This window comes from Neopelma chrysocephalum, unplaced genomic scaffold (assembly GCF_003984885.1).
Source record: "Neopelma chrysocephalum unplaced genomic scaffold, ASM398488v2 Primary Assembly neopelma1_361, whole genome shotgun sequence".
NCBI lineage: Eukaryota > Metazoa > Chordata > Aves > Passeriformes > Pipridae > Neopelma > Neopelma chrysocephalum.
The window spans coordinates 1,142,405-1,164,975 of NW_020898025.1; the positions used below are offsets into that span (position 1 = coordinate 1,142,405).

Consider the following 22,571-nt stretch of genomic DNA (forward strand, 5'->3'; position numbering starts at 1 on the left):
CGCAGGAAGTGGGAGGTGTTCCCGGGCCGCAACCGCTTCTTCTGCGGCGGCCGCCTCATGCTGGCGCGGCACAGCGGCGTCTTCGTCCTCACCCTCGGCCTCATCCTGGTCACCAGCGGCCTCTTCTTCGCCTTCGAGTGAGTCTGGGGGCGGCGAGGCCGTGCGGGGGCTGTCCCTGGGCTCCTTCCCCGCAATCAGCCCTTGACCCCCCCTCTTTGAGCCCCCTCCGTTCGGGGGAGCTGGGGGTTAGTTGGCATCCCACCCTTATCCTCGTGGTGGAGGGAGGTGGGCTGGGGGGGCACCTTCCCCCTTCCGTGGGAGACCCGTTATCCCCCCCTTCTCCCCACTGACCCCTCCAAGCCCTTTCCCCACTGCACAGCTCCCAGACCCCCTTTGCAGGCAGTCACTGCCCCCATCACCTGTCCCCAGGTGTGTTTATGGGGGCCCAGAGGTGTCCATCACCTTGTTTGCTTAGTCTGGCCCCGGGAAGGGGTTTAACATCCCCCCAAAAATCCCCCACGGTCTCTAAATATGCTGCCTCCACCCCGACCCAGTGCCCCCTCCTGCTCCCAAGGACGGAACTGGCCCAAAATTGCAGCCAGGGAACCCCCGAGGCTGGTGGGCTTTGCCCACCGCTGGGATCTCGGAATAGTGTTTCTGTTAAATGGTGAAATCCTTGGGGGTCCCACCTCGAGGGTCTGCACTGGAGCTCTGCCCCGCTGTGCAGCCGTGTCCAGGGAAGAGGGAGCTGCATCCCCCCAGCCCCCTTTCCTTTGGAAAGCTGCTCCAGGGAAGCTCCCTGCTCCTGCACCCTGAGGGAGGGGAGAGCCAGGAGCACCCCGTTATGTCCTGCACTGCCCCGGGGAACCAGGGAAGGAGCACCGTGGGTTATTGCCACCTCAGAGGGATTCTGCTGTCCTGCCTCGGGAGGGAAGGGAGATGCTTTTCCCTGGAGCGGGAGGGCAGTGCCCGCCTTTGGATCATGGCGTTATCCCCGCAAGTCTTGGAGTAAAGCTGCTGGAGCCTGCTGGCGGGGAGATGAAGGCATTTGATCGGATTAGAGGTTCTGAGAAGTCAGATGAGCTGAGAGGGGCAGGCAGCTGCGGGAGGCAGTCACAGCATCCCGCTGGAAAAACTCCTTTCTCCGCGTCATCCGTGCCCCTGGCAGCTCCCTGCGCTGGGTCTGGGACTAACGGGCAGCTCTAGCACAGTGACTGCTTTGTGTGGCCAGGCAGAGGACATCTGCTCTGCCTCCCTCCTTGCCGAGTCACTCTCTTGGGCTTGAAGATGCCCTGGGGCTTTCCAAGTTGTTATTTTAGCAGGATGCCTCCCTTGCACTGGTTACAGTTTGCTGGATGTGCAGCAATCTCGCCCGTGTCTGTGCTTCGTGTTTGTATGGAAAAACCTGGCACAGATTGCCCAGAGAAGCTGTGGCTGCCCCATCCCTGGAAGTGTTCAAGGTCAGGTTGAATGGAGCTTGGAGCAGCTTGGGATAGTGGAAGGTGTCCCTGCTCATGGCAGGGGGGTGTAACTGGATGATTTGTAAGGTCTCTTCCAACCCAAACCATTCTGGAATTCTCTGATTTATGTGATTTCTTGTTCCCTGATGGGCTCCAGAGATTCTCCCAGGAAAGGAGTGACAACAAGATCATGTCTCTTCTTTCACAGACCTTTCTGTCCCTCTGCCAGAGAGTTGACCAAGGGGCTTGGGCTGAAGGGGCTTTGTTGCTTGGTGGCTGCTTTGTTCTGGACAGCTGAGCTCGGGAGGTGAAACAAAAGTTGCTTAATCCTCTCAAAACTGCTGCAGAGCATTGCTGAGCCTGAGCACTGCCCACAGATGTCAGGGCTGGGGCACCCTGTCCATCTGTGATCAGTGCTTGTGACAGCAAATCCCTCTGCAAGGGGGGGTCTGTGGCACTGTGTGTGTCCCCTGGTGTGTCCTCACCTGCCACCTGAGAGTAACGGAGCTGCCCTGGTGTGGAGTGTGATCACACCAGTCCCCATCTATGGAAAAACAGCCCCAGGTTGTAGCACGGTGAGCCCAGGAGTGGCTGTTGACTGCAGAGATGCCTGGTGGCTTGTCACAGAGCCCGGTGCTGGAAGTGTCCTCATCCAAACATCTGGCACACCAGGAAGGGCACATGAGTCATCCAGAGATGGCAAAGCTGTGTTGAATCGAAGCCAAGATCCCCCTCAGCATCATGTGTTGGACCAAAAGGGATCGTGGTCACGCTGATTCTCATCCCTGTGTGGCTTGGGGTGTTTGTCTGTGTGTTCTTGGTGGTGCTGTTGTAGAGGTGACCAGGCTTTGGGGCAGCTGGGGGGTTTTTGAGACGTCAGAAGACAAAAAAGATTGTGTGCAGGGGCCTTGGTGTGTCTTGGTGCCAAAGACCCAGCACCACTCCAGTGTTTTCTGGGCTGGCTCTTGCTGTTCATAGAATCAGAATATTCAGAATTGGAAGGGACCCACAAGGGTCATTGATTCCAGCTCCTGGCTCTGCACAGGACACCCCCAAAGAGGTTGATAACCCCAAAGAGGTTGATAACCCCAAAAAGGTTGATAACCCCAAAAAAGCTGTCATACCCAGAGGTCTCCACAGAGCAGCAGTGCTTGAGCCCACTACCCCGTGATAATTCCTGGTGTGAGTGTCCCAGCTGACACCTGGTTCTCTACAGTGATTGATAACAATGCCATTTTATCCATGTTTTTAACAGCTGCCCATTCCTTGCCACTCACCTGACCTTGGCCATCCCCATCATCGCCGCCGTCCTCTTCTTCTTTGTCATCAGCTGCCTGCTCCAGACAAGCTTCAGAGACCCAGGAATCCTGCCCAGAGCCACCCCAAGTGAGGCAGCAGACCTGGAAAAACGGATTGGTGAGACCTCTGTTCCCTCTCCTGTGTTTGGTTCAGTGCACGGCTGTGTGTCTGTGCACACACACATTCCAGGCTCAGCGAGCCCCACTTTTTGGGTCTTGGCTCCTTACTGGTTGTCCAGGGGATGAGAGAAACCAGAGTATCAGATTGTGAGGCTTGAGAGTGTCTTATGAGTCCTGGTAAGAGGTGCAACAAGCTCCTCCAGCGCAGCAGGCAGTGGTTCAGAGAGGATCTCCAGAGCATCAGAGGTGGTTTTTGTTCCTGTTCAGTCCCATCGCCTTCCCAGGCAGCAAAGTTGAAGGATAATTAATGCTTTTTAAGATTATGCCTTGCCATTGAGCCTGCTGTGCTGCAGGGTGTTCTTTAGTGTAGGCTAATGTTTGTCCTCTTCTGAAAACTGCTCTGTCACGCTGGTTTGGGGACAGCCAAGAAGGTGTTTGCATCCAGGAGCTTTGGACCTTGTTGGTGTGACTGTTTGTAATAAATGCTTTAGGAAAGCTGATGTGAGACAGCTTGAATCTGTCCCGCTGAAGACAGTTGCAAGGCAGTAATTCTACATCTGACTTAAAAAATGGGTTTAAAATATCCCCAGAGTGGTGATCCAACGTTTCTATTTATAAGGGCCTAAAGCAGTAATCTGGCTGCAGATGCTGCCTGATGTGCCAGCTGTTACTGTTAATATAATCCACTTATTATCCTCTTAACATGCTCACTGTTGCATCACTATTTTCAAAGACTCCCTCAGAGCTGGAAAGGTGCTCTTTTAGGAGGCACTAAAAGGAATAATCCCCAAAATTGCAAACATGATGCAGGGGTTTTCCAGCTTTTGCTGTGCAGAGCAACAGTCTCCAGCTGCCAGTCCCCAGGGAGTAATGAAGTGGCATCACACACACAGATAGAACTTGTGTTTCTAGAACTCTTCAGTTTCCACCTTGGGGACGAGGAATCCTCTCATGCTACGAACACACACGTGTCAAATCTCAGGGAATCTGCTGGAGCACTTGGGACTTGTGATGGAAATGAATCCCTTGAGGCTGGTGGTGCCACAGCTCCAGCTGTGGGGTGGCAGGTTGTGTGCTGGCAGTGGCAGGGATGCTCCTGCTGAGGCCACTCTGATTCCTGTCACAGCAGAGGAGGAACCACACGTGCATTCACAGATGTGACCCATTGGACACGCAGAGATGAGCTGATGTTACTGGGCACTGCTTTACACTCACTATTTCTAAATTGCTTGACGTTCTCACAGCACTGGGCACTTACAGCTTCCTCTTGGCATCCCAGCAGTGTTGCCACTGAACAAAGAGAGGACATAAATAACGCTGTGAGGAGCTGAGTGGAGTTCCTGGCTGCCTCTTGGCTTTCACTAAAGCCAGGGGAGCACGTGCCAGTCCCTTCCCTGTGCCGGGAAGCAGCTCGGGGGGGAAGGTGCAGGCTCTGAGTGTCCCTCCTTGCCCTTGCAGACAGCATGGGGACCTCCACCTACCGCCCTCCCGCCCGCACCATGGAGGTGGTGATCAACAAGTACGTGGTGAAGCTCAAGTACTGCTACACCTGCAAGATGTTCCGCCCCCCGCGCACCTCCCACTGCAGCGTCTGCGACAACTGCGTCGGTGAGCAGGGCAGGGCCAGAGGGGCTGCTGTCCAGGGGGGAAAAGGGGCTTAATTGTGTGATCACAGGAGATCTTGAGCTGGAAGGGACCCACAAGGATCATCCAGTCCAGCTCCTGGCCCTGCCCACGGCACCCAACAATCCCACCCTGTCCCTGAGAGCGTTGTCCCAACACCCTTGAACCTTGGTGCTGTGCCCACTGCCCTGAGGAGCCTGTTCAGTGCCCCACCACCCTCTGGGGGAAGAACCTTTTCCTAAAATCCAACCTAAACCTCCCCTGACACAACTTTAATACCATTCCCTTGAGTCCTCTCACTGATCCTGTCACTTTTGTTCCTGGACAGATTGCTTTTTCTTCTAAAGGATTATAAAACAAGATACTGGGTGGTCTGTCTTCTTCCCATTTAAAATGAAAGCAACACCAGTGCAGTGGCTTAGGTCCAAGACTCTGTGTCTCTGTTTTTCCTGCTTCTGGAAGGATGGTACTGAAAAATGCAGTTCAGGCCTCCACCAAAAGAGGTTTGCTGCGGGCTCCTTGCTGTGTGTTGCCTTGCTGTCCCCAGGCTGGAAGAGACACCATCATAGCTGCTGGTGTTTGGGGATAGCCCTGGGTGGCTGTGCCTCCTGCTGAGGCTGGAAAGCAGCAGTGTTTGCAGAGGAGGTGTCTGGGAGAGCAGGCTGTGCTGTGGGTTGTGTTTGCAGTGATGCTCCGCATGAAATGGTTACCACAGTCTTGTCAGCCCTTTCATTAGGGTGTTTCCAGATACACTGCACCTGCCCCAGGTTCCCAGGCAGTTTCTGTGGGTTTAGAGATGTATCTTTATAACTTGGAAAAGTATTTCTGCCCCTAAGAAGAAGGGGGGAGCTGACACACAAGGAGGGAGCAGCCTTGCCACGTGCGCACACCCAGTGCTGTGGGGAGCTGGAAGAATTCCTGCTCTGTCCCTCTTCCCTTTCAGTTGCAGTGATAGTTACCAGTCACAAGGCTTGTATTTAACAGGTTGTGAGAGGAAAGGTTTGACCCTTGATGAGAAAAAAGACCATGTGAGCAGGCAGCAATGCTCCACTGAAACTTTGTGCCTACGTGCTGCTGCGGAGAGGTTGCGGTCTCCGGATGGTGGGTGGAAGCTCGATTTGTAGCTCCTCATTTCTGGAGTCTGAGCAGAGTTTGCTCCATTTTGGGGTTGAGGTGGCAGGAGTCCTCACTTTGTCCCTCACGTGTCCCTTTGTTTCAGAGAGATTCGATCACCACTGCCCCTGGGTGGGGAACTGTGTGGGGAAGCGCAACTATCGCTTCTTCTACGCCTTCATCCTCTCCCTCTCCTTCCTGACCGCCTTCATCTTCGCCTGTGTCGTCACCCACCTCACCCTGCGTGAGTACCACAGGTCCTGCCACTGCTGTGTGCCGTGCTCAGGGCCACCAACAACCTCAGGCAGCTCTGGGTCACTGTTCCTGTTGGGACAGAGCGTGGGAAGGGCCTGGTTGGGTTACACCAGGATTTTGAGTGTGGGTCTCAAGTAAACAGGGCCCCAGACTTCAGGGAACCACAGATCCACCTGCACCTTGCTTGCTTGAGAGCTGGGGATGGAGTTCTCCCCACCCAGAGCAGATGAGCTGGTGGTGCATCCGCTCCTAACCTGGCAGGGAAGGTGACTTTCCCATCAGCCCCAAATCTCCTGGAGCTGTGTCTGTGCGCTGACATTTCTGCCGAGTCCCAGACTGCAGATGTTGCTCAGGCAGACAGACACATCCATATGGCTCTCAGGGAGGTGTCTGCCTGCTCAGGAGGGGAGTTTTGGCTGGAGAGGCAGGGCTGCCTGATGGGATGCCATTCCTTGTCCTGTTTTGCTTTGCAGGCTCCCAGAGGGATGGATTCCTGGCCACTCTGAAGACGACACCCGCGAGATATCCTTGTGCTGCCAGCAGCTGCTTGGGGTGCCCAGCACTGGTGCAGCAATACTAATTAACAGGGAGGGGCCAGGAGCTCTTTGTAAGGGTGGGTGACAAACTTGTTTCCCAGTTTGCAAGTTTAGATGGAGAGGGAAGCAGCTGGAGCAGGCTGTGCCTTGGTGGGTCCCTGCAGACCGGCACAGGGAATGGGAAGCTTACCCAAACCTCCCCAAACAGCCCTCTGCCTCTCCTTGCAGGATGATTTTGTTCTTTGAGACTTCCTTGACTTTTACTTCACTGTGCTGGAGCTGGTGATCTGTTTTTTCTCAGTCTGGTCTATTTTGGGCCTCTCAGGTTTTCACACTTATTTAGTCGCCTCCAACCTGACGACGAATGAAGATGTAAGTTCCTTGTCCTTCTCTATCAGTACCTGGATGCTCCTCCTTCTGCCAGGCTGTCCCTGATCCACCCTGAGCAGGTTTTCAGGGAGTCCTTGGCCGTCTCAGTGCAGTGTTTCAGTAAGATGTGCTGCCTGCATGCCCTGTGATAACCCACTGCAGAGCAAACAGCCTGTGCCCACAGGGCATTCAGGCTGCAGTTTCAGGTAGCTGAGTTAGAACCATCACGTGTGTGTTTTTTCCAGTCTGTTTGTGGCCTTACTTAAAATTAGGAGTTCTGAGATTAAAAAACAGAAGGCTGGCCCCAGAGATTTATTTGGGTGTCAGCTTGGTGATGTGAATTCAGCATCCTGTGTAACCACGGGTTTCCTCCGAGACCTTGGGCGAGTCCCTTTGTCTCTGGCGGTTCCTCATCTCTAATTAGCAAATAATGCACAGACATCTGATGAAATTTACCTTCAAATGTGAGATGCATGCAGACTCCAAGGGCCAAATGAGTGCCCTGAGTGGGCCAAATTGTATGGAAAAGCAGGATCTGTCTGATCCTCAAAATCAAAATTCACCCTTCTGGCCAGAAGTACCTGTAATCCTTGCTGGAAGCTTCCAGCACTGCAGAAGGCAGGTTTGCATCCCTTTTTTTTTTTTTTTGGCTTTTTCCCCTTTCCTCTCCACTTGAGGTGTGGCAGAACTGCTCAAGGCCATGTAAGTGAAGCTCATGGAAGTTGTCCCCCAGTACAGAGAGCACCAGTGGCCTGTTGCCTCTCTGGCCTCATTGCCAGCCTTATGTTGCAGCTGGGGGGGAGAGAGTGAAAACAAGAGGAGGAAATGTGCTGGTAAATGTGCTGGTAAATGGTTCACTGGAGCTGGGGGCCTGAGGCCAGGTATAGCATCTGCCCACCAGTGTGTGCCCACGCCTGCTGCGGCCGGGGTGTCGAAACCAGAGTCCTGTGACAGCTGCTCAGGGTGGGGGCAGACCAGGCTGTTGGTTGCAGCATGAGCTGGGAATCCCCTCCTTGTTTGTTCAGCCTGAGGGGCCCAGGAGGGACCACGAGCTGGAGCCCTGCTCTGATGGGCTTTCAGCCTTGGAGAGGGGAGGAGGAGGAGGAGAAGGCTGGCGTGGCAGATGGTGGCAGTGACACGTTGCCACGCAGCACAGGGAGGGCACAGCTTCAGAGCTTTCCAGCTGCAAGGCTGAACGTTGGCATAGGAAGAGGCAGCACTTTGCTGCTTGTTAAAGCAAAGAGGGAGGATGTTTGCAGCAAGAGAAACCTTCACCCTCTTAAGCAAGGACCTGAACGAGTCCAATATCCAGTTAATTATCCTGTCATTTTCTGCTCCCACATGTTTCCCATCTTGGTCTGTGTCCATCTTTCTTTCAGATCAAAGGGTCCTGGTCAAATAAGAGGGGCTCAGAGTTTGCCAATCCCTACAGCCATAAAAGTATCCTCACAAACTGCTGTGCGGTGCTGTGTGGACCATTCCATCCCAGGTAAGAGCCTTGGGAATTGCATCCTGCTCTGGGAAAGGATGGATTTATCGTGGTTCAGGGGAAACTCCCAGCACAAACACGTCCGCTTTGATGATGTGGAGGAAACAGCTTCTCACTCTGCAGAGAGAGGCTGGAGATGTGCAAGTAGGAGATGAACTGTTGCTTCTGTGTTTGGAACTTGATGAGTTTGGGTCACTTGTAATTGTTTCATGGAATTTGAAGATAAAACACGTTCTACAACTGAATAAGGGGAGAGTTACAGCGTCAAAGGGCTCGACAGCAGATGGTCAATACTAGTACTGGCATTACTTCTTGTCCCCATGGCAGGGGATTGGAATGAGAGGACCTTTAAGGTCCCTTCCACCCCAAACCATTCCATGATTCTATGATTTTTAGCATGTTTTTCCTCCTGTACTCTGATTACAGCAGCCAGTGCAGAGATCCTGGGCTTTACCAACACTTAGATCACCTGGAATGCTCAGTATCACCCCCCCAAACGCTCTTACCTGGGTGTGAGTTACCTGCAGCACAGGATAATCACTGCTTGGTCACAAGATGGTGCAGTTGGGCAGAGTCAGGCCCTGCTCTGCTCTGCCACAGGAGCTGAGGGCCTGCCTTGGAGCTCTTGCTCCATCCTGGAGCACGTGGGGGATCCACGAGATGAGTCTGTTCAGAGGATTCAATTTGGATTCGGGTGGAGCATCTTGGAAGTGCTACCTCGGTGTAACAGCAGCAGCAGGGGAGGGTCAGGTCTATAGTTACATCAGGCCCTGCTCTGAAGTGCCCCCCAGGCTCTTTGTTGGGTTCACAGGTGCCAAAATGCCGGTGCTGCCATTCAGAGCTGGTAAATCTGTGGATTCAGGGAGCCCAGCTGTTAGCTGGGAGGTTGTGGGGATGAGAATAGTGTTTTACTCCAGTTCTTTCCTCATTCACATTGGTTTTGTGTTGTGAAGGCCTTTGGCCAGTTCCCTTTTTGGGTTTGTGGTGACCCAAAGCTCTCTGTGCCTGTGGGCTGGCTGGTGGTTTGTGTGACAAGTGTGTGGTTTGTTCTCCAGCATCCTGCCCTGCTTCGTTTGGCAGCTCCCAGAAGGAGCCCTCCCTTGGCTTGGGAGCTCCTGGCTTCAGAATCTTCACTCCCTTAACTCCTCTTTCCTTCCTGTTCTCCAGTTTGATAGACAGAAGAGGATTTATCCAGCCAGATATTGGGACCCCGTCCAGCCCTAAGAGCGAAATCCCTTCCTTTGGAGCCAAAACTGACACCAGCATGGTAGGAGGCCTTCCCTAGCAGTGCTGTGATGTTCCCAGTGCCTGCTGTGCCTGCACCTTGCTCCAGCCAGTACCTTCCCCTCTCACCACCTCCCCAGCCTCAGGCAGGACAGCCCTGTGACCCAGAGCTGCCAAAGACTCACTCGAGCCATACGTTGCCTTTATTTTTTTTTTTTTTTACATTTATTTATTATTTTTGTTTGTTTATTTGTTTCACTGTGATGTGGCCTGTCGGGACTTTTTGGCTGGCAGAGCCTGACAGCTTGTGGGACTCTGGGACTCGTGCCAAAAGCAGGGGTCCCTGCTGCACCCAGGGAGCCCCCAGACCTCTGAGCCCCCAGCGTCTGCTCCGGCGGATCGCTGCGATTCCTGCCGGGAGTCGTGAGGTGGGCCAAGGGTGGGAGGTGGGGACTGGCAAATGGTTCCCCCTCTGGGCTGGAGGAGGTATGAGCTCCCTGGTATCCCTGGTGTATCCACAAACACATCCTGCTCCCCTGTGCCGACGTGGAAGGGCTGTTCTGTCCCTTCACAGCCGGGGTCTCACCACGGCCGCTGCCAGAGCGGCTTCCCTTGTCCAGAGGCTGCTGTGCCGTGGTAAGTTGGGCTGTTCAGCTGGGAGGACTCTGGCTCCCAGCAGACCTGGGAGTTAGTGAGGATGTCCTGGTGCTGCTGATCCTGTTTTCTGGCTGGTTGCTGAGGGAGGGCTGAAGGACTGTTTTGGCCCTGCCGGTTGGTCAGACACGTTTTGCAGCAACATGAGTTTGGGGGACCCTCCTTTAACAGGGAAGAAGAAACACTCTGTGCTCTGTGACTCCCCTTGTGACATGCTGGTTGGCAAGTCTACAGCTGTCAGATTTGGGAACTGTAGCCTGCCAGGATTATGTCCTGTCTGTAGGAGACCAAAAGTCAACAGAAAAGTGTGAATTCCTGAGGGTTCCGCCCTTTCTGGGTGGAGTTCTCCAGAGGAAGCAGTGAGAGGGTCTGATAACCTCATGATCTGCTCTTGGTTTGGGTTTCTGGACAGCAGAGTGTCCCCAGGGCTGTTCCCAGCACCTTGGGAGTGATTCCAGCTGCCTGGGCTCATCCATGAAGGGATGTCCCCAGCCCCTGGGGAGCAGTTCCAGCTTCCTGGGCTCATCCATGATCATCACTCTGCACCTGTGCAGCCAGCTCTGTGTCCCTGGGGTGCAGGGAGAGCCACAAACCTTGTAGCAATACTTGAATCAAGTTATTAAAAGCTGCTGGATGTTTTTGCACAATTTGTAGGGTTTTTTTCTACACAGAACGTTTTCTACTCGGGGCAGGGAGTGTTGTGCACGTTGGCACCAGGGCAGGGGCTTGCAATGTTGAGCTGCTCATTAGGTTTCCGTGGATCAGACACACCTATTTCAACCTCAGGCAGAGGCAGCACGTTTTGGGGGGCAGCCCAGCCCCCCTGAATTCACCAGCATCGTGCTCTGTACACTGAGTGCTTGTGCCTGGGGGATGGCAGAGGAGCAGTGTGGGGGGGGTAACCAGGGGCCAGAATCCTTCCTGTTTTTATTTAAACCAGTTTCCTTTGTTACTCAATAAAATTCTATTTTTAAAGAGTTAATTGCTTGGGTTATTATTTTATTCCTTGAAGACAGAAGAGGGCAGGTGTCTTGGTGTTTGACATCTCTCAGATGCCAGCTGGACTCTTTTAGTCTCAGGCCTCACCTGGAAGCTCCTGGAACCTCCTGCTATGAGGGATGAGCAGCAGCTGGTGCTGCTGTGACTCTTGCTGGAGTGAAGGGGTTTTGCTGTCCCACATCTCCAGGCTGGGCAGAGTCTCATCCCCTTCCTGTTGTCACCTCAGCGTCCGTTCCCCACCCGCCTCTCCGGGATCTGTGCTCCCTGTCTCTCCCAGCCCCTCTGGCCCTGTGGCAGGTGCTGAGGTGCATAACCTCTGGTGTCTTCCCCAGGAGGATGCCTGCCAGGACTTTGCCATTTCCTGCACAGCCTGACGGGATTTGCCCCTCCTCGGACCTTAGCCCTGATTTCTGAGGGTTGGCTGGTAAGAAACCAATTTCTTCTCCCTCCCCATCCACTCGAGCCGCCCATCTCATCTGCACTGCATGACCAGCTCTGTGCATGGAGCCCATCACCCTCCAGTTGTGCTGACATCCCTGAGTCCCGTCCATCCATCCCACCAGCCCCGGGTTGTGTGGGTGAAGGGTCACCTGAGGGCTTTGCAGGAAGAGAAGGATGGGTTTGGTTTCCCCCAGCTTCGTGCCTGGGCTTGGTGAGGGATGGAGCTGCCTGGTCTGCGTGGGGGTGTGTGGGATGGGTGTGTGGATGGGGGTTGGCAGGAGGGGTCCTGCAGCCTGGGGCTGGCTGGAGGACACAACGGTGCTTTGTGTTTGGTGGAGCTGCTGTGATGGGACTGGAGAAAGCCCCCAAGGGATGCAGAGATTTAGTGTTCAGAGCGAGCTGTGGCCTGAGCAGAGTGGTGGAACCTGGAGCAGAGTTCTAACTCCAGCCCTGACCCAATCTGTGGGCCAGGCAATGCCTCCCCTCCCTGCCCTCTGCCTGTTCTCCTCTCTGATGTGCCTGTGGCCCAGGTAAGTTCCTTCCAGGGCACGTCATGATGACCTGTGTCACCTGTGGGCTGCAGAGCTGCCTCTCTCCTTCCCTCCAGCACCCCACGAGCTCCTGGAGCTCGAGCCTTGGAGCAGTGATGGAGACCACTGCCCCTTCCTCCCTCCTCCTCCATCCCGGACTGTCCCCATTCTGCCACCAAGCCCGGGTGCTCCACTCTGCTCCTGCTGCTCCTCGCTCTCATATTTCTGGCACTAACCCTCTCTTTCTCTTCCTCCCCTCTCCTCTCCCTCGCGCCGGGCGGATCCAGCACCAAAAGCCCTGGCAGCCCGCAGCCCTCTGCCTCCCGTGGCGCATCCCGCGGGAAGCTGAGCCCAGAGCCATGACCACCACCACGAGTGCCTCCGCTCGCCAGGGCTGCGCGGCCGCGCCTCCCTCCCCTCCCGCCGCGAGACAGAGGGGAGGGGAAAGCGGCCGTGCACAAGGAAAAGCTTTTCCAACCCCGCTCCGGGGGCCGGGACGGCCGTCCCGCGGGTTCGGAGCTCAAAGCCATACAGCCGTCCCACCCGAGTGCAATAACTGGAGTTCCTGCTGTCTCCTGCCGCCGGTGGCTCCCCCGTGACCACCAGTGTGACCCTCAGTGACGGTGTCTCCCTGCTGTAGATGCTGGAAGGTCGTGGTTGGCACCCCAGTGGGCTTTTGGAACGAGCAGGTTCGCACCAGAACGTTTACAGCCGAGCCAGTGGCATCACACACCCAACCCCACCAGCCCCTCCGTCTGTCAGAGGATTCTCCTCTCCAGACAGGAGTTAGTACATGGTCAGTTTGCCCTTGCAACCCCCCTGGCCAGCTCCCACTTTCCAGTCTCATCTTAGCCCAGCTCTAGTTTTAGGGGAAGGGGTTCCAGCCCCTCAGCACCTTGAGCAGCCTCCCCTGCTCCGGAGGCTGCGGCTCCGGCCGGGCTGGGAGCTGAGCGGAGCAGCCAGGCCTGCCCCCAGCCCTGTAGGACTCACCATCTATTTATGCCTTTGACTTTTGTAACAAAAATAAAAGTTTCTCCTATTTACTGTACGCCGGTGTTTGGCTGCTGGGGGCGGCTCGTGCCTGGGCACGTCGGTGCCACGCTGGGCTGGGAGCCAAGGGGAGCCACGGAGGGCTGGCACCCCTCTGCCATCGGCTGTGTGGCCACGGGGACAGGAGCCAGGAGCTCCCCAAACTGGGCTGTGGCACAGAGCCCTTGGGGCAAGTCTCAGCCATCCATGGCTTTGCACCCTCCTGTGCAGCGGGAAGGGCCGGGCCAGGCTGGGGAAGGACACAGTGAGCACCCTTTGGAAAAATGTGTTGTCCACTGATGTTTCGGGAGCTGGCAGCGTCCCCCCAGCCAGGGGGAGCGGCAGGGCTGGATGGGGTGGCTGGACAGGCTGTGGGCATCCTTCCAGTGCCGCTGGGAATGGCCATGAGCATCCTCTGCCTCCTGCCATCACCCAGCCCACGCCTGCCCTTGGCTCAGGGGACTGGAGACGTGCACTGGCCTGGGCAGCATCCCCAGGGCTGGGGTTAACAGGGTGCCCTGCTCCCCGGGGTGATCATAGAATCGTGGGGTGGTTTGGGATGCACCTTCTCGTGCTGCTCTTTGGCAGACAGGGCACCCATGGGCGCTCCAGGGGGTGATGCTGCACTCGAGCTCACCCGCAGCCCCTGCGCCAGGATCTGGGGCTCTTCCCTTCACCCACCGCCTGTTTTCCACGGAACCGGTAGAGCAGAGTGTTCCTGCAGCCTCCTCTCAGCCCGGCACAGCCAAAATTTGGCAGCAGCTCAGCCCCTTTGGCAGATACCAGATCCGAGGCTGAACCATCCACACCCCACACGTGTCCTGCTGGGGAAGGGGGATCCCGCCGGGGTCTCCCCATGGAGCCCTCTCAGAGCCAACTGGGGGTTAAAGAGCCCAAACACAGGCAGGGCGGGGCAGGACCATCCCAAGGGCTGGAAGCCCCATCTGGCAGCGAGTCCTTCACCAGGGCTGGGGGCTGCAGACCCCAACCATGTATGGCTTTGCTGCCCAAAGGGGTGTGAGCTCAGACCAACCCACCCAGGCATTGCTGCCTCACAGTTTTCCAAGGAAAGGAGACGGATTTTAGAGGGCTGGGTACACCATGGTGTCTGTTTGGCTCCAGCCCCTCTGTGGGAGGGGGTTGTGCCTGATGGAAGCTCTTGGAGGGCCTCTCTGGGTCTGCCTTGTCCGCTGGGTAGAGGGTGGGAAATGGGCCATGGTGTCCTGTGTGCCCATTCCTCTGGAAGACACCTTTTCCTGACTTGGTGGGGTGGAACCTGCTCCCACAGGATCACTCTGACCTGGTAAGGAGCTCTAATTGCTGGTGAGGTGCTGCATGTGACACTGGGAGGGGGACATAGGGGGGGCTGGAGGAGCTGGACACCCTTGCCTGCCACGTGAGCCCCTTGATGGGCAGGGGTACCCTGGATACCCCAAACCCATCATATGCCCTGGGGGCTTGGCCAGGAGGGGATGAACAGCCCCAAATTCCACTTTCCGGGGTGGGGAGGGAGCAGTGTGAAGGCTGGGAGTGTTTTCCTGGGCTGCAAGCAGTTGGGAAAAGCATCCTCGGGTCTTTCTTTATGTCCTCCATCCCCAGTGGATACCTGAGCGAGGAACAGGGTGTGTGTGGGGGGGATGACTGGGCGCTCCCGGCCGGGCTGTTCGCAGGGAGGAGTCAAGCAGCGAGTCAGGCTGATTAAAAAAATCACACCCCTCCTTTTTGCCTTGGCCCGGAGCCGCCGGGCGCCCGCCCCACCCTGCCCTTCCCGCACGCTCCCGCACGCAGATAAGGCCGGGTTTGGGCAGGGAGCGGGGCCTGGGCTGTGCCAGAGCCCGGCGTGTGGCAACAAGCTCGAGCGGGACGAGAGTGAAACTCAGCGCAAGGCGCAGCATTGATCCTAATCGGGGCTCGACCGAGCTGCCACCGCGGCCCAGCGCCCACGGGCAGCGTGGAAAAACCTTAAACATTTTAAAAAACCCGAACCCTAAAACTCCGCGATGACAGCTTGAGGGGCGGCAAAAGTCCCTGCTGGGGACGGTGGGACGGGGAAACGCAGCCCCGGGATGGAAGTGGGCACGAGGTTGGTGGGGATGGGGGTCTCCTCGCTCCCGGCTGGATCCGGGCTCGCTCCAGCGGCAGACGGTGTTTTGGGGGGTCCAGGTGGTCCCGCTGTGCAGCGGCTCAAAGGCACGGGGTGACTGTGCCCCGTTTCGGGACGGTCCCTCCCGCGGCGCCTGGGAGAGGTGCGGAGCCTCTCTGCCTCGGTTTCCCCACCTGTGGGAATAAATACCTGCCCGTCAAGCCCTCGCAATTACCAGCGAGTTAATCAACATATTAAAAACGACAGTGATATGATTTTTTTTTGGGGGGGGGGGGGGGAAGAAACCATTTTTACGAGCGGAACCACCCCGTGGCCCTTTTCTCCGGGGGGGGGGTGGGGGTGGGAAGACTCGAACGCTGCCGTGACTCTGTGTATCCCCCCCAAAACGATAACCCACCGGCTGCCGCCCTTCCGAGCCCTTTCAGCAGCGGGATGGGCGTTCCCTTGGGTGGGCGTTGGCTGTGGGGAGGCCCTCGGGGCATCCACGGGTGCTGCACCCACCGAGGACCCACGGGGAGGGCAGGGCGTTGGCCGGGCCCCCCCTCGCCCCCTCCCCAGCGCCCGCCGCCCGCGGGCGATGATTCACCGCGATTTTCCTTTTAAGGGCCGGGCTCGGCGGGGAGGAAGCAGAGGAGGAGGAGGAGGAGGAGGACACTCCTTGGACCTGGCTGGCTCCTCCTGCTCTCGCTCGAGGCTCCGACGCCCAGCCAAAAGCGAATCCCGGCGGCAGGGCTCGGCAGAGGCTCCGACGGCTCCCGGCCCCGCTCCTCCTCGCCCAAAGCGTCCGCCCCTGCGCCCGCGTCCCAGCCATGGCAAGAAACCACCAAGTGCAGAAGGCCAAGCTGGCCGAGCAGGCTGAGCGCTACGAGGACATGGCAGACTTCATGAAGGCCGTGGTGGAGCACGGGGACGAGCTGTCCAACGAGGAGCGCAACCTCCTCTCGGTGGCCTACAAGAACGTGGTGGGCTGCCAGCGCTCGGCCTGGAGGGTCATCTCCAGCATCGAGCACAAAACCGAGGAGGGCGACGACAAGGCGCAGCTGGTGAACGAGTACCGGGAGAAGGTGGAGCGGGAGCTGAACGGCGTCTGCAACAACGTCCTGGCCTTGCTGGACAAGTATCTCATCAAGAAGGCGAGCGACCCCGAGAGCAAGGTCTTCTACCTGAAGATGAAGGGCGACTACTTCCGATACCTGGCCGAGGTGGCCACCGGGGACGACCGCAAGAAGACGATAGAGAACGCCCAGGAAGCCTACCAAGAGGCCATGGACATCAGCAAAAAGGAGATGCAGCCCACGAACCCCATCCGCCTGGGGCTGGCCCTCAACTTCTCCGTGTTCCACTACGAGATCGCCAACGCCCCCGAGCAGGCCATCTCCCTGGCCAAGACCACCTTCGACGAGGCCATGGGGGACCTGCACACGCTCAGCGAAGACTCCTACAAGGACAGCACCCTCATCATGCAGCTGCTCAGGGACAACCTCACGCTATGGACAGCCGAGTGCGCCGGGGAAGACGGCGGCGAGGCTGGCGAAGAGCCCAAGAACTGAACGGCCCCCGCCGAGCCGGGGACAGGCCCCCACCTGCCCCCCCCTCCAGTCCCTTCGGCATCTCTTCGTGGCTTTTTTCTTTGTTGTTTTTTTTTTGGTTGCTTTTTTTTTTTTGTCGTTATTGTTGGTTTTTTGGAGGGGGAAGGAGTCTCAACTCCTCCACGGCCCCCCCTCCCCCATGCCAAGCCTGGATGCCGGGAGTGGGGGTGGTTTTGGCGTGGCCTCCCTCCTCCCTCTCCCCCATCCTCTGCTCTGGGGAGGGGGAAAGGAGGGAGAGAGGGTGCCTCCATTCTGGAGGGCTGCCAGCCCCCCTGCTATTTAACAATTTTTGGGGAGGGGGTGTCCAGCCTGGCATGTGCCAGCTTCAAACCCCCTGTCCTGGAGGGCTGGAGCAGCAACAGGAGGAGGTGAGGGGCTGGGACGGCGCAAGGGGGGGTCTGGGCAGCTCCCTCCCATTCTGGGAGGGGGGGTCTCATGTTGCCAAAGCCTCTGTGGGTCTCCAATAAACCATCTCCTGCACTCCTGCCTCTAGTCTGCCTCGTCTCTCCCTGCACACGTGTCCAGGCAGCTCCCGCTGCCGCCGGGCATCTGCCTCACCTCCCATCCCACCAGGTTGGAGGAGCAGTCGAGTGGGCCCCCAAAATCGGCTGCTCTCCATCCCCCACCCAGCCCCACAACGGGGTCTTGGGGTGCCCAGCAAACCCCGTTCCTTGACAGCCCTTGGAAAGGCTTGGGGGGGGCTCTGCATCCACCAGACGAGGGCTCTGCCAGCCCCACCCAGAGCTGGCTGCTCCAAGGGGTGCTCCGAGGTCCCTGACCCCGCAGTGGGATGTCCCACCCCCTTGGTACAAACCCCAAAGCCCGACACCCCTGGGTGGGTCCTCCCCCACCGGCTCCTCTGAGTTCTGAGGAGGAAGATCCACAAACAGCCACATCGCCAGCGACACAGGGACAGCCCTGGGGTGTCACAAGGGTGGGGACGTCCCCGTCAAGGTCCAGACGCGCTGGGGCAGGTGAAAGCTCAGCAATCCTGGCCCTGGCACGGGGCCACGGCGAAGGGCGCAGCTCCCCCCTCCCTTCCCCCGCCGACAGCGCGTTCCAACATGAAAAATAATTACAATAAAATACAGTCACGGCACCCTGGGCTATGAGCTCATCAGATCCAGCAGGGCTGGACAGGAGCCGGCCTTTGATGGGAAGCACCGGGATGCCGGGAGGAAACGCACCGTGACTCAAGTTCAGCGGGAGCCCCGAAGTGGGGACGTGGGGGACATGCCAGTCCCAAGCCCTGGCGTGGCCAAAGCACAGCTCACAGGGTGCCAGGAGCTCCTGGGCATGGGGGAAACTGAGGCACGGCCAGGGAAGTGACCAGGGAAGGCACCCCAGGGAAGTGAAGGAATTATGGGGTATCCAGAGAGCAAGGGACCGGCCTGGGATGTAACGAGGTTTGCCAGGGCTCTGCCCTAGGAAAGCACTGGCTGCTGTGGGAGGTTGGGCTGCTCAAAGCAGAACCTGTTCGCCCTGGATGGGACATTTCACCTGGAGCAGAGACCAGCGGAGGGGATTAACCTCTGTGAGCCCCCCCACGCTCTGCCCACCCCCTAGTCCCCTCATCACCCCCACTGTGACCCCCCGTGGTTTGGTGTCACCTTGACCCCACCAAGGGCCGCCTCAGTGGCCCTGGCAGGTCCCGTTTGCTCCCCAGGTCCCACCTGAGCTGGGGGGGCCCTGGCGCTGTCGGGGCTGGTCCAGGTAGGAGAGGCCAGTGAGGGGCCCCAACACTCCCAGCCCCGAGTGCTCCCAGGCTGGGAACCAGCCCCAGACCTGTAATTACCCAAACCGGGGCGGCCGACGGGAAAAACGAGCCGAGGGCTCGTGCTGGCCCTTGACCCGCCGGCCTGGGGACACCAGCAGCCCGGACTGGTTAGGCTGGAGCACGGCAAGGTGGGAGCTGGGGGGTGCTGGTGCTTGAGAATGGGGTTAACTGGGGGTTTATGTCCACCCCCGCTGCTTTTCGGGGCCACGGGTTCCCGCTGGCTTCCCAGGAGTTAACTGATTTCAACAGCTCCAAAATTGCAGCGTGGCTGGGCCGTGTAGGAGGAGGATGCTCGTCGGCTCCCAGCCGGTCCAGCAGCTTTTCCAGGCTGGGAGGGAGGCCCTGGATCCTCAGGACAGCTCCCATGAAAGGTTTGTGCTGCTGGGGAGAGTGGAGTGTTCCCTGGGGTCCTCCTGGGCCCCCCTGTTTCGTGCAAGGTGATGGGACCCAGATGGAAAAAGCAAGGGAGACATTGGGACCCCAATCCCTGTCCCTGTCCTGAGGCTGTAGAATACTCTCAGCATCCCTGACACCGTGCAAGGAGGGGCACCCAGAAAAGCTTTCAAATATATGAGTTTTAGTGTCTTTACCACCAGTAGAGCAAAGGGTCATGGGGCCAGGGAGTGTCCCCCACCCTCCCAGCAGGGTCCTGGCACAGCCCCATACACAGGGGCCAGTGGCCATGGGGAAAAGGCCACCAAAACAGGATTCTGAGGGCATGTGGGGGATGCTACCCCAGCCCTACCACCTGCAAAGTCTCTGCCCATCCTGAGTGGGGACTGCAGGACCCAGGCCTGTGCTTGTCCCCAGCTCTCCCAACCTCCCCACAGGGGTTTGTGCCCAAGGCTGGGGCTGGCTGGCTCCTGGCTGAGCCACCTCCCTGATGACCATCACCCTGGCCCCAGGGCAGTGATGGGCAGCCTCCTGCCAGGCTGACACCAGATGCCTGCTCTGGAGGCTTTGGAATTTTTGGCGAGGCTTTTTATCCCCCCCCAGAAAGCACCACTTGATGGGGAAATTCAGTCTTTGAGCAGGAACCCCATGATGGAACCAGGACTGGGGCTGGAAGATGGAGGGAGGGGACACAACAAACCCCAGTTTGGTGGGTGTGATTGAAACCCAAACCCCTTCATCCCAAAAATCACACCCTGCCAACCCACCACGGTCAGGGTGGGCTCAGCCCGTCCCAGCACCAGGCTTGGAGGGGTTGGGGCAGGTAGGATCAGCTCAGCAGAAAGCTGGGTACCCCCCCATGCCAGGGTTGTGCCTCAGTTGGGGTGACTAATCCCGGCCCTTGGCCCCAGCCAGTTGCTCAACGGGAGCGACAGGAGCCAAAGTGTCACCTCCCTGAGCCCCGGGAGCCTCCCAGTGTCTGTCCCCTCCCAGCGTGGGGACATGTGGGTGCAGGACCTGCCTGGATTTCACACCGGGGTCTCCAGCCTTCCCTGTCTCCTGCTGAGCCATTCTCCATGCCACCCTGACCAGGAGCAGTCCCCACTGGGCTGTGGGTCCCAATTCAGCCCCTGATTCAGCTGTAAAAAGCTCTTTAGTGCAAAAATGCTGCATTTTTGAGGCTGCAGAGCTCTTCTAGACCTCAGCACTTAGAGGACACAGCCGAGGTTCCCTGAGCTGAGCGGTTTCCATCTCCTTTGATTCCCATTTTCTCCAGTGCTGTCAAGGCTGAGTCTGCAGATATCCAGGGTATTCAAATAAAAAACCCAAACAAGCCACAAAAGCTTTGATGGCTCTTGTGTAACTCGGCCTGACCTGACCATACCCTTTTAAGCCACCAAATCTCTCAAAGCCATTAAAAAGCCACCATAAAATTAATATTTTTATGATCACGTCTCCCATCCCTTCACAGAGCTCCAAAAGACTGGGATAAGGCCACAAGCCACAGGGTGAGGATGGAATTTCAGCTCAGTTATGGTTAGATTGGCTTCCAGACCTTCAGCACTGAAATGCTGGGTTCCAGCCAGGAATACCCAGGGAAGTCTCTGGGCTCTTGGGAAGAGCTGAAGCACCAGCAGCAGACAGGGATTTGACTTTAATATGTGAAATATCAGTGCAGTGTTTCATTGGGAATGGGTCTGGTTAAAGCACAAACGTGTCTTCACCCTCCTTCCCCTGAGCTCCTTCTTTTCTCCAAATCCTGACCAAAAAGCCGGGAGATGCAGGAAAAATGAATTTTAATTCCCTGCCCAGCTGCCCAAGACCCCATTTACATTTAGATCCATTGAAGATCCAGTCTGCAATCCCTCTGCCAAGGGCCAAACCATCCTGGGAAAAAAGTCTTGTTGTATTTTATGCAAGATCTTGGGCAAGAGGCAATGCTGAGTCTGCACATGGAGCTGGGATCGGGAGTGTCACCCGCTCCCATCCCATGTGGAGCTGCCAGGAGGCACTTGGAGGCTCCTTGGTGTGGACACCTCACTTTTCACCCCCCAGCCCTCCAGATCCATCTCCCAGCTGCTGCCTGCAGCAGGAATCAGGGCAGGTGGCACAGGAGGCTGGGAGCTGCTGCCGTCACCATCAGGAGCTACAGCAGGACAGCAAGAGGGAATTACATGGGAAGGAGGGGAAGCCCCAGGATTTGGGATGTGAAGAAAGCAAGCCCAGAAAAAAAGAAGGTGGATGAGGACACATAAGGCAGCTGCTGGGAAAGGCCCTACATGCAAACCATGAGCTGAGTCACACAGGGGCTTTCTTAATCAAAAGCCTCCAAGAGCCGAGCTGGCAGTTTGCGCTCCGTGCGTCCCAACCTCCAGCCTCTGGATCACTCCTGGATCACCAGGAGTGACCTGCTTTCCTGTCCCACAGTCCTCACTCCCTCCAGCAAACGCTGAGCCTGTTCTCAGGCAGATCAGAGAGGAGCAGGACACGGCCAACACACGGAGCTGCCGCGCACACAACGCGCCCGCTGCCGCGACGTTCCCACCGGAGGCTCTTTAGCCTCGGGCTCTGGAGCTCTCTTGGGTTTATTTATTCAGGTTCAGCAAACTCCCAAGATGAAAGTGAGGCGAAGGAGTTCTTTTATTAAGAAAGAGTCCATCATTATTTCCAAGAAAAAGAAAAACAAACATCTTTCTCTCCTTGAGACGGAGCGGAGGCGTTTCCGCCTGGATGCTCCCTGGAGCATGAGGCCCATGCACGTTCCTCCTGCAGCAAACCCAGAACTTGTGTCTCAAGTCCCTCTGAAGATGAGGCAGCTCCAACTGATTTTTCTTTCTCTGGATCTGTCTTGGTCATGATGGGGAAGAGGAGACTTTATCTCTCTTCTTTTCCTTGCTAATCTTGCCTTCTCCAGCTCAATCTCTCTGTTCCTAAGGAAAGACCCAGCTCATCCCACCCTCAGCCATCTCCTTTCTCCCACATTCTGCCCAGCAGGGCAGAAGCCTGGGAGGTCAAACCCACCCAGAGAGGGAGTCCAGCAGCCAGACTGTCTGGAAGGGCTTTCACTTGCTCTGAGTCACAGCCTTAAGCTCCTCGTAGGAAAAAAGGAGAGGTGTCAAAACAGAGAGGAGCCATGGAAGGGTGTGTCACAGATCCATCACCTCTTCTTCCACGGCTTTGTCCTGAGATTGCACATACTTCTCCTGCACTGCAAGGGTGCTGATAACGCAGTAATTAAGGAAAACAAGGGGCTGGGCTCAAACACTCCCTTCTGCAAGGAACGTTCTCAGTGAGGAACCAGCCCCACATTAGCCCCAAGGCTGGCAGGAAGATGCAGGGCTGGCAGCAGCAGGAATCACCTGAGTTATTTCTGGCTCTGCCTGATCCCAGACCTGACAAGTACAGGAGAATCAATTGTATGATTTGGAAGACAGGGAATGAACCCGTCCAAGGGAGTGTGAGAGAGGGGAAAGTTGTGAAAAGATTCCTGACACATTCCCAGGATCAATTAGCAACAACTGTGGTGGGTTTGGCGTGGACAAGTGTCTGCCACGGGCTGGGCTCAGCA

The 22,571-nt window shown here is 57.1% G+C and overlaps 2 protein-coding genes across 2 annotated transcripts in view; both read left to right on the forward strand.

Moving 5' to 3' along the window:
- ZDHHC18 (zinc finger DHHC-type containing 18) overlaps positions 1 to 13,159 on the forward strand; it is a 13,627-nt gene extending 468 nt beyond the window's left edge. The window contains exons 2-12 of the mRNA XM_027705975.1: positions 6 to 137; positions 2,716 to 2,876; positions 4,337 to 4,486; positions 5,486 to 5,602; positions 5,721 to 5,858; positions 6,343 to 6,391; positions 6,675 to 6,777; positions 8,154 to 8,263; positions 9,431 to 9,530; positions 11,473 to 11,564; positions 12,399 to 13,159. Of these exons, the coding sequence (XP_027561776.1) occupies positions 6 to 137; positions 2,716 to 2,876; positions 4,337 to 4,486; positions 5,486 to 5,602; positions 5,721 to 5,858; positions 6,343 to 6,391; positions 6,675 to 6,777; positions 8,154 to 8,263; positions 9,431 to 9,530; positions 11,473 to 11,514 (1,102 nt within the window). The 3' untranslated portion in view covers positions 11,515 to 11,564; positions 12,399 to 13,159. The remainder of the gene's footprint in view (positions 1 to 5; positions 138 to 2,715; positions 2,877 to 4,336; positions 4,487 to 5,485; positions 5,603 to 5,720; positions 5,859 to 6,342; positions 6,392 to 6,674; positions 6,778 to 8,153; positions 8,264 to 9,430; positions 9,531 to 11,472; positions 11,565 to 12,398) is intronic.
- Positions 13,160 to 16,001: 2,842 nt separating this feature from the next.
- SFN (stratifin) lies at positions 16,002 to 16,903 on the forward strand. The gene has a single exon (XM_027705986.1). The coding sequence runs from the start codon at positions 16,054 to 16,056 to the stop codon at positions 16,792 to 16,794; it is 741 nt and encodes a 246-aa protein (XP_027561787.1). The 5' UTR covers positions 16,002 to 16,053; the 3' UTR covers positions 16,795 to 16,903.
- The last annotated feature ends 5,668 nt before the right edge of the window (positions 16,904 to 22,571 follow it).